Source organism: Physcomitrium patens, chromosome 1, assembly GCF_059467195.1.
Source record: "Physcomitrium patens ecotype Gransden chromosome 1, ASM5946719v1, whole genome shotgun sequence".
Taxonomy (NCBI): domain Eukaryota; kingdom Viridiplantae; phylum Streptophyta; class Bryopsida; order Funariales; family Funariaceae; genus Physcomitrium; species Physcomitrium patens.
In genome coordinates this window covers 17,897,325-17,913,861 of record NC_143410.1, presented here as the reverse complement: position 1 = coordinate 17,913,861, position 16,537 = coordinate 17,897,325, and the positions used below count along the sequence as shown (strand labels likewise).

General features: G+C 33.7%; 2 protein-coding genes across 2 annotated transcripts; both read right to left on the bottom strand.

Moving 5' to 3' along the window:
• Positions 1–1,738: 1,738 nt before the first annotated feature.
• Positions 1,739–3,961, bottom strand: LOC112288827 (syntaxin-125). Its single transcript, XM_024533465.3, has 2 exons — positions 2,694–3,961; positions 1,739–2,493 (listed from the first exon to the last, which is right to left on the bottom strand). The coding sequence occupies exons 1-2, from the start codon at positions 3,197–3,199 to the stop codon at positions 2,067–2,069; spliced, it is 933 nt and encodes a 310-aa protein (XP_024389233.1). The 5' UTR covers positions 3,200–3,961; the 3' UTR covers positions 1,739–2,066.
• A 522-nt stretch (positions 3,962–4,483) lies between these two features.
• On the bottom strand, positions 4,484–8,753 carry LOC112288814 (uncharacterized). Its single transcript, XM_024533423.3, has 9 exons — positions 8,497–8,753; positions 7,905–7,975; positions 7,427–7,661; positions 7,034–7,242; positions 6,439–6,513; positions 6,167–6,248; positions 5,665–5,768; positions 5,323–5,408; positions 4,484–4,920 (listed from the first exon to the last, which is right to left on the bottom strand). The coding sequence occupies exons 1-9, from the start codon at positions 8,609–8,611 to the stop codon at positions 4,863–4,865; spliced, it is 1,035 nt and encodes a 344-aa protein (XP_024389191.1). The 5' UTR covers positions 8,612–8,753; the 3' UTR covers positions 4,484–4,862.
• Between the last annotated feature and the right edge of the window lie 7,784 nt (positions 8,754–16,537).

Genomic DNA, 16,537 nt, shown 5'->3' with positions numbered 1-16,537 from the left:
TAATTATTTTTATTATACTATAATATTTCATTGTTATACATAATAAAAAAGTAGAAGAATTAAATACTTTAGTTTTAAAAACTGTACATAAGTATACAATTCATTATTACTTGAATAATAATTTATTGTTTTTTTGGTATGTAACACTATATACTGTCATCTTAGAAATAATTTTAGGACTTTTAAAAATCAATAAGCATTTTCAAATATATTAGTAAATGAAATAGAGCAATTAATCATTATTACATAAAATTCATGTATAACTAAATTTACTATGATAGTTTGTTTTTAGATATGTATTCTATCAGCTCTAATCTTGTTTTTCTTTTCCTTTTTTTTTTTTTTTTTTTTTTTTTTTCTGAAATTTAAAATTACCATAATCAACCAAATTTTTATGATTTCCAAATAGCTATCTTAATCAAAATTTTAATAAATTGTCATTTTATTTTATCATTTTAAATTCTCATATTTCAATATTTAGCTATTTTATAATATTGTGCCAATATCTTATTTATTTTCAATGTACAATATATAATTCATATTTTAAAGAGAACATACAAGGAAAATTATATATATATATATATATATATATATATAGGCAAGGTAAAAAAAATTAAATTTCAAAATACTATAATTATAATTACAAAGAAGTATTTTGTGTATATGTGTTTGTTTATATGGATAATAAAAAAATAGAATGTAAAATAATATTTGAATTGAAAATGAAAAATAAAAAATATATTTTGAATATAAATTTAATTATAATAGACATTGTATTCTAATTGTACGAAATTTATATGTCTTAAAAAAGATACTTTTAATAGAAAAATACAATAATATTAAGCTTATTGTACTTTAGTTTATTATTATTCATAATATAATTAAAGATTTAAATAAAAATATTTATTTGTAAATTATTTGAAAACGACAATTTTAAGCTAGTCTTCTTTAATCCCAATCTACTTTTAATCTCAAGCACATGTAAAGCTTGAATTGGTTTTATACATAAACGGTTTTTAGAAATTTGATACTCATGCTTCTAAAAGAAGTTTTGAGTTTTGATCAAGTAAATAACACAATAATACTATTAAATTTTGATGGTTCTGAAACAATCAAAAAAAAATAGTTCTGAAAGACTGTAAGAGATTCCACAAACACTGCAATTGTAAACTTTCAGTGGATAAAAGCCATGTTCTACTCCAAAATAACCTTGAAAATTGTGTAATTTCACACTGCAATGAAACTTCAAATTGGGAAACATGTATTTCAAACATATTGTGTATATATATTGTTTATTACAATCCAAAACTCGAAAAGCATGCATATGAAATTCACATCAGAGTTGTATTTATAGAAGTCTAAAGTCTGAAATAAAATCAAAATAAAAAGATGCCACCTTAATGTGAATATTATAAAACACATCAACTATTTTACACATTCGTTTTTATTGCAGAATGACTTCTGTAGCATAATTTCTCCTAAATAAACTTACACTTGTGTTGTGAACAACATGAATCTCAAAAAGTAATGAAATTAAATCTTGTAGACTTTTGTACGATACATTTTCAGCACCGCGGTTAAGAAATTTCAAAAGTAGAACAAACAGAACCTTAAATTGCTGGTCTCAAGACACAGCCCGCACAGTTTTTCAAAACTCTAGCAATTCAATGGTTCGAAGTTCGTTTCACAAAAATAGCATTCCCAGAGAAGACGATGGGATCAACTCACATACAAGATGAAGATTCAAAGCAGCAATGCGTCACAAAGCACATTTCGTCGTGGAACTTATTCAAGGAAGAGGCTACGCACATTGTAGCGCATGAATCGCACGCAAAGTCGATCCCCGAAAACCTGCAACACTTGCCGACGGCGTGGAGGAGGGGAGAGCTTGCGGCGAAAAACCTGTACAGAATTGCACTCGCATAAAACCATTCACTAACAAATAAATCAGCTACAAATAAATAGGGGGAATTCCACGCTCTGATGATTTTGAAACGACGTGTAAGAGTGGTGGCGCGGATCCTAAGAATAAGTGAGGAGAAGAGGAGGAGAAAGGAACTCGGAACTCAAAGAAGACCGAAAGAGCGGAGAAGAGGGATGGCAAGGACGAGAATCAAAACAATGAGCAGAATAATAGCGATGAGGCACCACTTGCGCGAACTGCGTTGTGTGTTCTTCGCAACTTGCAGCTGTTGAGTGCCTCGCTGTATGAAGGACGATGCCTTGTTCACCTGTTGCTCAATATCATTCAGCTGCTCTCCCTGCGCATCAACCAGGGTGGCCATGTCCATGAAGATCTGGTGCAATTCCAAAAGGCTCCTCTCGATGTCCTTCACAGCGTCATGGCGTTCCTGAATTTCTTTGATTGTCTCGAGGACGTGCCCTCGACCTTGCTCCTGGATCGCCTTCTGTAGGAACGTCTCGCTGTTTCCAGTCTCAATGATGGTGTCTATCGTTTCTTCATCCGCATGTTCTCCCGTCACTGTGTAATACCTGCAATTCGCAAGGATGCATACAACATTGGCTATCATGAGTACTCCTCCGCATGGAATAGACACAGCACAATGTGAATGAGTCTGGAATCTGATGCGCCTTCAAGTGAGTCTCGAACGTTTATGTCTCTGTAAAAGAATGCACGCAAGCGTTGCCTGTAACAATGTGGAAGCATGTGACAGAAAAGGTGAAATCCTTACCTGCGCTCCACGCTTTCTTTGTATTCATCGTTCATATTTTGCCTGAGGATTTGGAACTCTCCCATCAGATCCTTTAGTTTTTTTCTTAAAGTGCTGGTGATTGACGTCCGGGTCCTGTCAGTTGGTGCCCCCTCCTCGCAGCCTATCACCCTTCTGTTTTCGACATTGGCTTTGTCCAGTTCTTCAAGTTTGAATTTGATAGCCTTAGCAATCTTGGTCACTTGCCTGATGTCCGTCTCCATGCGCGCTCGCAGAGCTTTCATACCTTGTGCTTTGGTCACTGTCCTACTCTCGTCATGTGCATCTTGAACTTTCGAAAGCAGTTGTTTGATTTTTTCCATCTCACCCTTAATAACTGCTACTTCATCGAAGAATTTCGTCATGTCTATTTCAGGCCCAGTCGACGCCTTATTCCCGAGTTCAATATCTCCGTGCCGTGAATCCTTCTTCAGATCCACATAGTTCGATCCATCTCTGCCAAAAGACCTTGAGAGAAGGTCGTTCATTGTGATTACAACTCAACAATCTCTCGCAATATGAAATGAAAAATCCAAGTTCCTTAATAAGGCAGCTGGCTTGCCACTACTTCAGAAACCCCTAAACACTACTATTCGTCCCACGCTTCTTCACTGTAGACCTTGAAGCAAAATCTCAGCCGACCAGAACGAAGCTGACACGAGAGGCGGAGCTCGCCTGATCCTTTCCACCTCGTCCGTAACCATCATCACTCTGTGAAAGAAATGCGCCATACCCCGGTAGCTTCCAAAGAATCTAGATAAATCTCGCGTAATGTCACCAGAAAATATGTATTTTCAAATATCACACTTTCCTCACTTGGTTTGCTTCGAAATCCTAACAAACAAACCCAAGATTATCAATCTTCTGGTGCTACAACATTGAATCTCAAAGCCTCCTCATAGATCGGCACGATGCAGGCAAGTTGAGGCCAACACTACATAGCGTTGACAAGCGCTACACTCAAGCAATGGTGCTGCAGAGATTACTCAGCTGGACAACAAACCGTTTATACAAAACGGTCAACTCCTTGAGACGAAGAGAAAAGAGCCTCAAAAAGTGAGCCAGCAGCTTAAGTACTCAAAAGTAGATCCAGAGTAGAATAATAGTGATGGGCATCGAACATCACGACGCGAGAATTGGCGTGTCAGGGGATTCCTAGCGTAAAGGGGAGAGCAGTGGAGAGAGCACCAACAGCCCAATTACATCCGGGGAAGATCAGATGTGCCTTAGGAGACATTGCCACGATTCTCGCGATCAGATGCTAAGTAAAGACCAGCGCAAAGCCGGGAATACACAATCACACGCCCTATATTCAACCCGCCAGTTGAATCCACACGGTAATATTCCACCAGATAGAGAGTGTTGCCCAAAGGATTCTTGTAGATAAGGTGGAAGGGTAACCAAGTTGGCACGCACACGGCCGACGAATGCCGACATTTACTCACATTCACCGCTGGCATTGCGAGATGCCACTTGCAGCAAAACTGATTTCGTCTCGCGGAGTGCATAACATGCCTCGTCCCAAAGTTCTAAGGCATCACTCACTCATTGTCGAATTTGTTATGGTACACGAGTATTCAGTGTCATAGTCCTTTCTTTACCATGGTTGTCATATTGTAGCACCTATTTCCCAGGATTATAAAATGTGTGGTGAACTTTAGAATTGTCCGTGTTTTCAGCTGTTCGTTTTAGTCGAGCCCCCAGCAGATGCTAGAGTAGCCCAACAACTCTAGAGTGTGTCGGAATAGAACTCATACCAGAGAATGAAGACATTGAACAAAATATCTCATATTCAGAAGTGTAGTTGAAAATTTCTACACTAGAAAATGACTCGTGTTTGATCCGTAGTTGATGCATCTCTACACTGGCTACCCAGAACTATTCAGCAGCAACCGTGTTATATCAAAACTTCCCGTAGATTAATCTAGCAGTTCCCACCTCAGTCTGCATGCGTGGACACCAGAAAAACCTCTAAATAGGTGCGTTTCCTCAAAGAGCCTACTGTTCAATGTAAACACCACCCCTACGCTATTCAGTTACTACAACGGTTTCTATCAAAAGTTACTGAACCGTTACTGTCTCCAGGGAAGAGAGGTCAAACTTTCGACCATTATCACATACAATTGCAAAATTTGAGTAGCCATTCTAAATTCAAGCTTTGTGCTTGGCTGCAATGTGCTGGCTCATAGAAAGCTCCGAGGTAAACGTCCTGGAAGATCATGTTTGCATACATCATCAGAAACCAATCAAAACACGCATTTTCAACGAAAGAGGACTCAACTAGACTACAGGCAATAAGGATGTAATCTTGAGGCTATCATAACTCGAGGAAGCTTTACATCATGACCAAAATAAATAAATAAATACATGGAAATAACGAACCAAGCGACAGAGTACAATGCGATGCTCAAACCCTCCATCCCCACTTCTCTTTCAGCGTCTCTGTAAATCTTAACTATGCTTCCGAATGAAACTATAAAACAGTAACCATTCTTAAATGCCTCAAATTAGCGAGATAAAATGCTCTGCAGAACCGGCATACACGAGATACTAACAACAATCACATCAGTCTCTGAACAAAGACAAATTGACCAGTTTTAGGGAATCCCACCTGTCACAACCCGTGCATTTATACTGTCCAGACTTCTTTTCAGACACAGGTGTGGTTGGAGGGGCAGTAGGAGTACCCTTCGGTGTCTGTCGACAGAACAAGTTATCTCATTAAGACAACCACAATTCTAAGAGTGATCAAATGCTCCGACATACAGTCAAACAGGGCCAATATAGGCGACGGATGCTCAGGTATCTCACATAATATATCCCCATTCAGGCCCCGACGGCTCACATGTTATGATTGATCCTTATCACATCCATCCCAACAGGCGCTTGAGATGAAACAAATCTGTGTAAATAATCATGAAACGCAATGACCAGTTTAAAAACGCATGCTTACCTTAGCTGGCTTCACTCCCTTGTCTGTGGGGGTTTTCGGAGTCTCATTGGCCACAGGCATCGCCTGCCCTCCCTTCACTCCTTTCTTCCCTCCAGAACCAGATGCTGCATATAACACCCCGTCATCAATCAATACCTACATACTCTCGAGCGACACCACATCCATAGGATTGAAAACCGACAAAGTATTCCAAACTATCAGACATAGACCACTCAGGAAGTTAATAACGCCCTCTCAGAGCCCATTTGGGTACAATGTTGCGTTTCACTAAAGCGACAAGTTCTTCAATACTTTCACTCACTGAACTCCACATGCTTTGCTTAACGAAAGAGGACAACTAGGCTGCTTGCAGCGATAAGGTTCTGCTAGCAATCTTCCACAGCTCCTTTCCTGCTGTCATTTTCATTTTCAAAAGACTCGCAAAACTACTACTTTAGGCCCGTCTGGACAGTGATTGATAGCATCACCCTTCTAATCTTGATCAACTAAATAGTGGAATCACCTGGCTTGGGAGAGGCATCCGTCTTAGACTTCTTCTCGACAACCTTGGTGGCCGGTTCCGCTGCAGCTCTCTTCTTCTCAGCCTACAATGCTATTACTTTTAATAAAAGCATTACCATGACACATTCTTTTGACTAATAACTCCTGCATTGACCTCTGCAAATACACATAAAAGCATTTCGACCAATGCGATTGCAAAAAGCGTGTCGCTTAGTCATGCAGCTTGTACAATCACCAAACAGACAACTCTCACAATTACAATGCAAGCTTCACCTTGGGTGCTTCAACCTTGAGCTCTTCCTCCTCAGACTCATCAGACTCGTCCTCGTCGTCCTCTTCGTCCATGTCCTAAAAAAACATAAACCATTGTCAGACCAATTCAAAGAGAAGCACTGAAGCTAGAGACAGAAACAAGACCAACAACAGCGGATAAGCAGGAACTAGCGCGTGTTGGAGCGTCGAGAAGTGATCAACGAGGAAATAGCCAGCAAGTGAGGCAGTAATCTATGCAGGCCATAACATATCTGCAAGGGCCGCTTTCGGGGTCTGTAGATCTCATGTACACCTACATAATAACCTAAAAACGTACTAAATACACCTCATCAGAGGCATCAGCCGCGCCAAACTCGTCATAAGGATCAGAGGCTTAGTAGCTCACAAACAAGTCCCGTACCCTCATTCATTTAAATCCAACCTACCTGGCAGCTTATAATATTCACTTATCGGTCCATTCACCCACGAATCAATGACAGTACGGTGAGGAAATGCCAACGGGTGTGAGATACGACCAATGAGATTCAAACCTGCAAAGCGATTTCACACATCACCCATACAAGCCTACAGCTCAGTGTCTGAAACCACAACTCACATCGTCTGAATCTTCCTCGTCGTCTTCCTCGTCAGAAACATCATCCTGGACTACTTGCTTCTTGACAGCTTTCTGAACAGCATTTGCAGCTGCAGTGGCTGCCTTACCAGCCACCTCCGTGATAACCTTCCCCGCTTTGTGCTCGATTGGAACCGCCGCAGGCACATTGGCATCCTCTTCGTCGTCCTCTTCTTCGTCTTCATGCTCATCTGAATACTTACGTCAGGCACTCAATTCCGATAGCTGTGCCGGAATTACAAACACGAAAGATACTACAACTTCGAGTGAGTGTGTGCTAAGCTCTTCTAACAAGTGCCAATCATCAAATCACCCACTGCACAAGACAAGAAATTCTAATTTACAAAACTAAGATCATTCCAAGCTGATAATTACCTTCAGAGTCATACTCTTCTGGACATTCAGTTCGGTATCCGCATAAGTAGATACTTGAAGAGCTGCTGCTGTGAGAAACCTTGAACTCTCTATCAAAAACAAGATCCAGTTGCATTTGGTCGCACTTGCCCTCGGAAAGAGTCCCCAGCACAATCTCACTGTCGTCAACAAGAACCTTCAAGATTACCCTTTCATTTTCCTTTCCGCTTTTGGCCTTGCTTTTTCCAAGAGCGGCCTGATACAACAAAGTCAAAATGAGCCAATGAGCAAAGAACAGTACTAAACTGCTAGTATACGAAGTTAACTTCCCTCGTTGTGTCCAAATAAACAAGCACGCTATTCTTAAGTTTCTCCACTACGCATATTAAACAAGAGCGTGCTCATCAAGCATCTCTTACAGTACAACAGCTGGAAGTCTACACTGTGCGCACAACAAAATATTTTGAAGAGAAATCAAAGTTAATGCTACTGTACATACCTGTGAAACATGAAGGTGCATTCCATCGCCTGGAGGGCATGAAGTAGGCTTGCCAGGCGGCACTTCGACACCTGTACCACCAGACAATTCAACGTTCATATAATGACGATTAAACTCTAACAAGAAAAACGACGATAAGCATTTATTCATAAACAATGCGGTGATATTAACAATCCGATTCGACTGATGTCAAGAAAATAATCTCTTGTCGGATAAGAAGCAGGCTCAGCACAGAACTCATTCAATTCTCCACAGGTATCGAAATCTAAACCATCCAGGATAAGGAACTTGGAAAGAAAAGGAGATACAAACCAAATAACGATGAGCGAGTATGACCAGGGAGTACATTCCAAATCTCGTGAACGAAATACGTGTACAATCAACGTCTCCGACCATGCCTACCATCTTACGACGATGACAATACACCCAAGTACTTGTAAACCTGAAGTTCTGATTCATCTAAACCTTTACAGCTCTTATAATACCATAGGAGAAGCTCACATGATAAGAAATCGATTGCTATCGACTAATACAAACAGACTCTCGCCTTTAAAATTCTGGCGCTTAAACCCTCGGCAAGAATCGCACGAACCAGCGGAACAAGACTGAAGCCCGCTTGCAACTTGCTCAGAGTATTGCTCTTGCTCGCCATGATCGCGGGATAGCATCAATAACTGTAAAGTCTCCTTCACAGGACCAGAATTCATAAATCGCAAGAATACATTCCGAAAACAGGGTATAATGAGATTTAAGAGTATCCATACCCCAAAACTCCATTGCGCTGAACGGTTTGATTCGGAAAAAGTTGCTTCGTAACAGATAGTCTGCGAGCAGAGTGTGCTCGTAAGCGACAAATAATTCACGGAGTTAGACCGTCATCGCCGCATTTATGTTTGCCAAAAGAAGCTGCCGCCATCGCTCATCCAGTCACGGTTAGGTTAACTACCGGCTGTAGCCATTGTGCGACCGGTTTAGAACTGTATTTTTTAATTATAAGTTTGATGATTTCAAATATGTTGTACAGTTATACTGTAATCATGTCCGGAACTTTTTAAAGATGGGTTTTAGTGGAGAAGACTCTGGATTAAATTCCTATTGAAGATGTCAAATAAAAGAGTCAAATAATCACTAACTAAAACAAGAAGAAAAAATAAAATTTAACAAACTAAGGGCTCTTTAAAAATAAAAATAAAAATCCCATTCCCATGTTCACAGTTTGTATAAATTTCTTTTGTTTTATAACAAGCTCACCATATATTTCATTGAATATCTTAGAGTTTATTTTAAAATCTTTGTAATACTTTTTCTTATCTTTGGAACACACAATTTTAGTTCTTAGTGGATCTTTAAAACATCCCATAAAATGGTTTAAAACTACTTTTTAAGAGACCTCAAGATTTATTGCACAATCCTATACGGTCAATAACAAACTTTTATACAATTTTCAAAGGTACACCACATACCTTATAAACTAATACCTTTGTTGAACAACACATTAAGATTGTGTAGACTAAGGAATTGGTCACAAGACTTTCCAACTTGCTATAAAATTAGGCAAGATAAGATGTTTCTGTCTGCATTACTTATTGTATAATTCAAAAAAAATTATTTTATTTTATTTTATTTTTTGTTTTTTCTATAAATCAACCAATAAATATGTTATAAAAAAATATATAAAATAAAAGGACAGACCTTTTTTATAAGGATAAAATACATATTATTTACACTTATGTAAAAAAATTACTTTAATTTTTGAATAACAATTTTGTGGACTGATTTTGAATCATTTTTGAAATAAAAAATACAAATGATCATAAAAAAAAAATAGAAAATAAAAAAGATATGTCTCTGGTCTTATATTCTATATTATTCTAAAATTGTAATTTAAATCTTTGAATTTTATAATAAAACATCTTTAAATTTTAAAATAAAATACAATTACACTTAAGCTTCTTCTTCGTTGAATAAATTTTAAATAACTTTGGGTTTTTGAAATAGAAATCATAACTTTTGAATAATCTAATAATCAAGAACTAAAAGGTCTATTTATAAAATTTGTTTAAATAATATAATTAGAATTTAAAGAACAATTTGCAATAACTAAAGTTGAAATAAAAATGTGTACATATTTTTAAGTACAATATAAAAAAAATGACTCTTAATTGGTTGAATAGATCTTTATTGTTTGTATACAAGTTTGAATTAGATGTCTTAGTGTCAACTTGGTCTTGATTAATATGTCTTTGTTTTTAATAATAATGATTTTGACTCATCCTAACATCAATTTATACTATAAATTTGTACATAGTTAATAGTATTGTGTAATAATATTAAATCCAAAATATTTTAAAATAAATAAAGAAATAAAATTTTTAAAATCCAATTTTTTTTTTATAATCTAATCTTTTTCTAAAAACCAAACCTTCAATAATATCCATTTTTAACACTCTATAATTTCTTAGAATCAATCATCTAAGCAGTTTCAAGTATTAGTTCTTGTAAAAATATATACTAAAAATTAATAAATTAAATCTATTAGAAGAAAGGAATTCTTGCTTTTCTAGAAGAAAAGTATATTTTCTAATAATTTTGTAGATATCACTCATCTAATTTGTAGTTTTTTTAAAATAGTTTTGTAGAGTTGATTTTCTCTATCAATCTTCACTAATATCAAAAAGTAATCTATTGTTGTTATTATTTCTGTGTGTATATGTGTATGTATGTGTTATTTTTTCATATTCATATCCAAATAAAATAGCTATTTTAAAGTAAGAGATGTATCACATGATAAAACTAGTATTGTTGAAAAAGCTCTTAAAGGATTGACTACCATTTAGGTGTTGGAAACAAAGCAATGCATAATTCTATGTGTGTAGGAATACTAACATACTTGAATGATCAAAGAATGGTGGAATAGACTAAAGATGGCAAAAACTGATCTCATCTCACATCAATAAAATCTACAATAACTTCAATCCTCAAGTTTGAAATTACAACTATAAAATATAAGTTGTGGTAATTCATGTATCTTTAGGGCTGCATTGCTATTAGATTTTGATTAAGTTAATATCATTTTGTTTGAAAAAAAATAATAGTGGTATTGGAAGTGATCACAAATAGACATATCACAACAAAAAATGTTGAAACAAATTCTTTCTATTGAGAGAGTTATTCCATATAATACACTTTAAGTCTCAAAAAGGCTCATGAGTAATGTCAATACAATGCCTTTATTATCAATTGACTTATCAACAACTGCTAATTGATTTGTAAGTACTTTTACCTTATTGACATGAGCCATGAAATCATCTCCTTCTTCTATCTTTACCATTAAGAACTTCTTCCTTGTCCATAGAATCTTGGCAAGGTTTCTACTCTTATAGATGTTGCAAAGAGTCTTTCATGCTTTTGCTGATCCATTACGAGCAATTATATGTGAAAAGTTAGCATCATCCAAATTTGATGTAATTATGCCAAAAGCCTTCTTTTCATGACATTTGTACTTGTATTTCACCTTGACATTAGCATCATCATTTGGAGGCTCTTCACTTTCATCTACCATGTTCCAAAGGTCTAATGAAGAAAATAAAAGTTTAGAAGTTGTCACCTCTAAACTTCCTAATCACTCTCAAATTCTCACCTTCACTTAAAACCATGTCTATGAAAAGGATGTATCAAAAAAAATCAAAAAAAGAGAAGAAAGAGCTCTCAAAATCAACAAGAAGATGTTGTTTCTTTGGAAACCTAAAATGCCCTCTTTGTGAATAAATAAGTGATTTCACTCTTTAATAACTTTCAACTTTACTTATAAGACTTCTTACAAGTCTTATACTCTATTTTAACCTCTTATATAAGCTTTGTCACTTTCCAATCAACCTTCTTCTCTTCTAAAATACTTCTAACCTCACAATATATTTCTTATCATTATGAGAGGATCCCAAGGGAAGTTTATCATATAAAACGACAATGATAGATCACAAATGATCAAAATCAGTAAAGAAACTCAATACTAATGTTCTAAAACATCATTCTAAGGTATGTAACAACCTCCAAGATTATCAATGCACTTAACAAAAAGTAAGAACAAAACTACATCAACAACTAGATATAATAATGGAGTTAGATGATACCAAATCCTAACATCAATAATAACCAAAAGATCTACTCTTTACAAAAAATGACCCTTTATAGAACTTCAAAACTTACAATAAAAGGTGAGTGGGCTCATAACCTATTAAAGAATAAGCACTATGAAGTCACAATACAACATCAACAAAGTTATACACAAAGAGAATATGAAGTAAGATATCTTTTACTTCCAACATCCATTACTTATAAGTAGTAGCTCCTAGCTTAATGAATAATTTCTATCCTATGATGACTACATACATCTAATATTCTACTAAGACTATTTATTCTTATCTTATCTACTATAAAAATATGCTTTTAGTATATTTTATATATTCTTAAGATCTTTAGTCCTTTCATCTACTTTATCTCTTCACCTTCTTACATACTAAGAGCCAATCCTTTAATGAATAGCAACTTATCAAAGATAATATCTTCTACAAGGTAACTTATTCTACTTTCATTTTTACTTATTTATTTTAACATGGAAAACATGATGCAATTTGTGTTGCAACTAATAAGATTTGTATCTTGTGACAAGGCAATCAATCAGTGATATCACATGTTTGATAATTTTGACAATTAGTAATTGATGTCAAGTAGGATGATATTGCCCTTATTAGCCAATTTCTCTACAAATTATAATATGAGGTAAAAAAATTGATGTTCAACTTATATAATCTTCAAACATAGAGTCAAGCAATTAACTTTGTTGTGAAGTATGACATTCATTTTTTTGAGTTTTTTTGTAAAAGTCATAGATGGCTGTCAATTATCTTTTAGAAATATTATTCATGAAACACTTCCTATAGATGTAACAATAAATGGTCATAATAGTTGTATAATTTTTAATATAATTAAGTCTCTCTGTAATTTGGTCATTTTAGGTTTATTATGGCTAAAAATGTATAATCTTTTGATAAATTGGATTTCTTCAAAACTTTTTTCATATCATTATTAAGAGTTTTATAAAAAGCCATGAATCTAATATAGCCAAATTCATATTCATAGGCGCAAAAGCTTTCTTGCATGTAGCAAAAAAAAGATTACCTTTTGTTATTTATACCACACTTATTTTTTATAATGGAAAGACTTCATGTTGCATTCCAAGTCAATATTAAGATTTTCAAGGTATTTTTGAGAAGAAGAATGCAAATATTTTCCTAGGGTATTGTCCATATGATTGCTCAATTGATCTTAAAGAGGGAAGTTAACTACCATTTGGTCCAATCTGTAGTTTATCACAAAATCAATTGGCTGCATTCAAGAAGTACATTGATGAGAACTTAGCAAAGAATTTCATATACCATTTAAAATTTCTTGCAAGAGCTCCTATATTATTTGTAAAGAAAAAAGATAGATCTTTATGAATATATATAGATTATCAAGGACTCAATAAGATTACCATTAAGAATAGGTATCCTTTACTCTTGATATTTGAACTTCTTAATCAAGTAAATGAAGCTAAGATCTATATAAAAATAGATCTATAAAGAACATGTACCTTGGTTTACATTAAAAAAAAGAGATAAATAGAAGATTGCATTTTGAACAAGGTATGGGCACTTTGAATATAATATCATGCCTTTTTGACTCATGAATGTACCAATTGCTTTTTAACATCTTATAAACGATTTTTTTTGTGAATTTTTAGATGATTTTTTATCTATTATTTAGATAGTATTTTAATCTATTTTAAGAATATAAAAGAGCATGAAATTTATATTTTTTGTATATTAAAAAAACTTAAATATGCAAGATTGTATACCAACTTAAAAAAACATATTCTATATTATTCAAATTGACTTTTTAATATATATCATTTCCAATAAAGGACTTATGATGGATCCAAAGAAGATTCTAACTATTATAGATTAGAAGATTTCAAGAACAATAAGAGATGTATAATGCTTTTTAGACTTTGCAAATTACTATTGAATCTTCATGAAGAATTTTTTTCAAATTATGGTTCTTCTTATATGTCTTACATGAAAAAAAAAATGATTGGAAAAAAGAAGCTGAAGCATCATTTAAAGCCTTGAAGTTTGCATTTATTTTTGTACCAATTTTATATCATGTCAACTTTTTAAAGGCATTTCTTATGAAAATATATGCATCAAATTTTACTATAGATATTGTTTTGTTATAAATAGAAGAAGATGACAAGATCTATCCAATAGCTTTCTATTCCAAGGAATTTTCAACGACTAAGATTAACTATGAGATTCATGACAAAAAACTTTTTACAATTATGGATTCTTTTTAAGAATGGCATTATTATCTAGAAGGTGCTTCTAACTAACTCACTATATATATTAATCAGAAGAACCTTGAGTATTTCATGTCAGCATATGTTTTGAATTATTGCTAGGCTTATTAGACCATGTCTTTGTCAAGATTCAAGTTCAATATCACTTATCAGTTAGAAAAACAACAAGGTTTATTCAATCCCTTTTCTAAACATTCTTATCAAAAGTACAAAAAGAAGGAGATGTAGCTTTTGATTAACAAAAGATAATTTTATTGAAGTCAAAAAAATTTCTTCTTTGAGTAGTGAAATCAACATTAAGTATTGATTCAACTTTTTTCAAGCAAATTTAATCAAATATGTTCTCTGATCTTCTTATTCATGATATCAAAAATACTTCTTCTAAGTCTTGTAATACTTCGAAGTTTGAGTTCAAAAACAACCTACTTTATTTCATAAGTTGTGTATATATTTTAGAAAGAGAAGTACATTTATATGTTCTTCAAGCATGTCACAAATTTCCAAAAACATGACATTTTGGATATAACAAGACTTTGGAGCTAATATGTAAAGATTTTTTTGCAGTTGCAAACATAGAAGGTTGTAAAAGACTTTGTTCAATCATGTGACATTTGTTTAAGATTAAAAATTCTTTATCATTGACCTTATGGACTTCTTTGGCCACTACGTATTTTAAAACAACCATGGTCTCATATTTCTATGGATTTTATTACAAATCTTTGAATCTTACATTTGTGTGATTTTATATTTGTGATAGTAGATTATTTTATTGAAATAGTATATTTTATACTATGCACAAAATCTATCACAAGTGAAGAAAATACCAAGCTTTTCTTTGACAATATCTATCGATATCATAGATTTCTAAAAGATATTATATCGGATAAAAGAACTCAATTTGTATCAAGTTTTTAGAATTTTTTTTTTAAGATTCTAAAGGTAGACATAAAGCTTTTTTTGACCTTTCATCTTCAAACTAATGGACAAACAAAGTGTATAAACAAAGTTTTGAAGCAATATTTAAGATATACCAACAAGATGATTGGACAATCTTCTTATCATTGGCTAAGTTTGCTTATAATAATACAATTCATTCTTTTATGCAACAAACATCTTTTTTTACTAATTATAATTATCATCTATGACTTGATACTTTTGACACTTCAAAAGTTAATAATCCTATGGCAAAAGATTTAGAAAATTATTTGTTACAACTACATGCAACAATGAAGGTATAATTAAAGGAAGCTCAAGAATGACAAAAGATCAACTTGGATGCCTATCAAAAGGAACTACCACAATTCAATGTAGGTGATAAGGTATGATTACTTCATTGTAATATCAAAACTACTTATTTTTGTGATAAGTTAGACTATTGCAGGCTTGGATCTTTTCTTATTTGTGAATTAATCAATCTAGTTACTTATTAATTACATCTATCAGAGTCAATAAAGATCTATCTTGTATTCTATATGTTTCTTCTTAGATTATACAAGAGTGTGAATATAGCAAAAAAAAGACAAGTTCCACCTCTTCCTATAGAAGTGCATAATAATGAAGAGTTTGAAGTGGAAGAAGTTTGACTCAAGGCGATGCCAAAATAACTTAAAATATCTTGTCTATTGGCACAAATATAATATTAGTGAATGTATATGAGAGCCAAAAAAGAATCTTACAAATGCAATAGAGAAGGTCAAAGCTTTTCATCAATATCTATCAAAACCAAGATGAAAAATAACAAATCTTTGCTATAAAAGAAATAAAATTAAAAAAATATTGCATTCTATTTTTTATCCTTAATTATAATTTTTATATAATTGTGGCATTAGAGAGATGAAAAATCAAAAACTAATGGATTCAACTCAAGAACCATTATTTGTTGATTTATTGGATGAGGCATTGCAATTATCATAGCCTTTAAAATGACATTATAAGAATGAAGCCCTTTAAGAATGACATGTTCTTCCTTAAATAGATAAAAAGATACAATTCATTTGGTATCACAACTTGAAAAAAGACTCTCCATGTTAGATGATTTTATTTGAGGTAGGCACGAATCTTGATAGTATTACAAATATACTGTTTGAAGGAAGTTAAAAAGGTTTCAACAATGATCAAATCATAGGGTGGTCTTCTTGCCCTACGATGAGAGATCATTGATGGCTAAGAAGATCTATCAACTACTTTTGAAGGAAACAAAGATTAGAATACATTGCAAATATAATTTGCCACATTT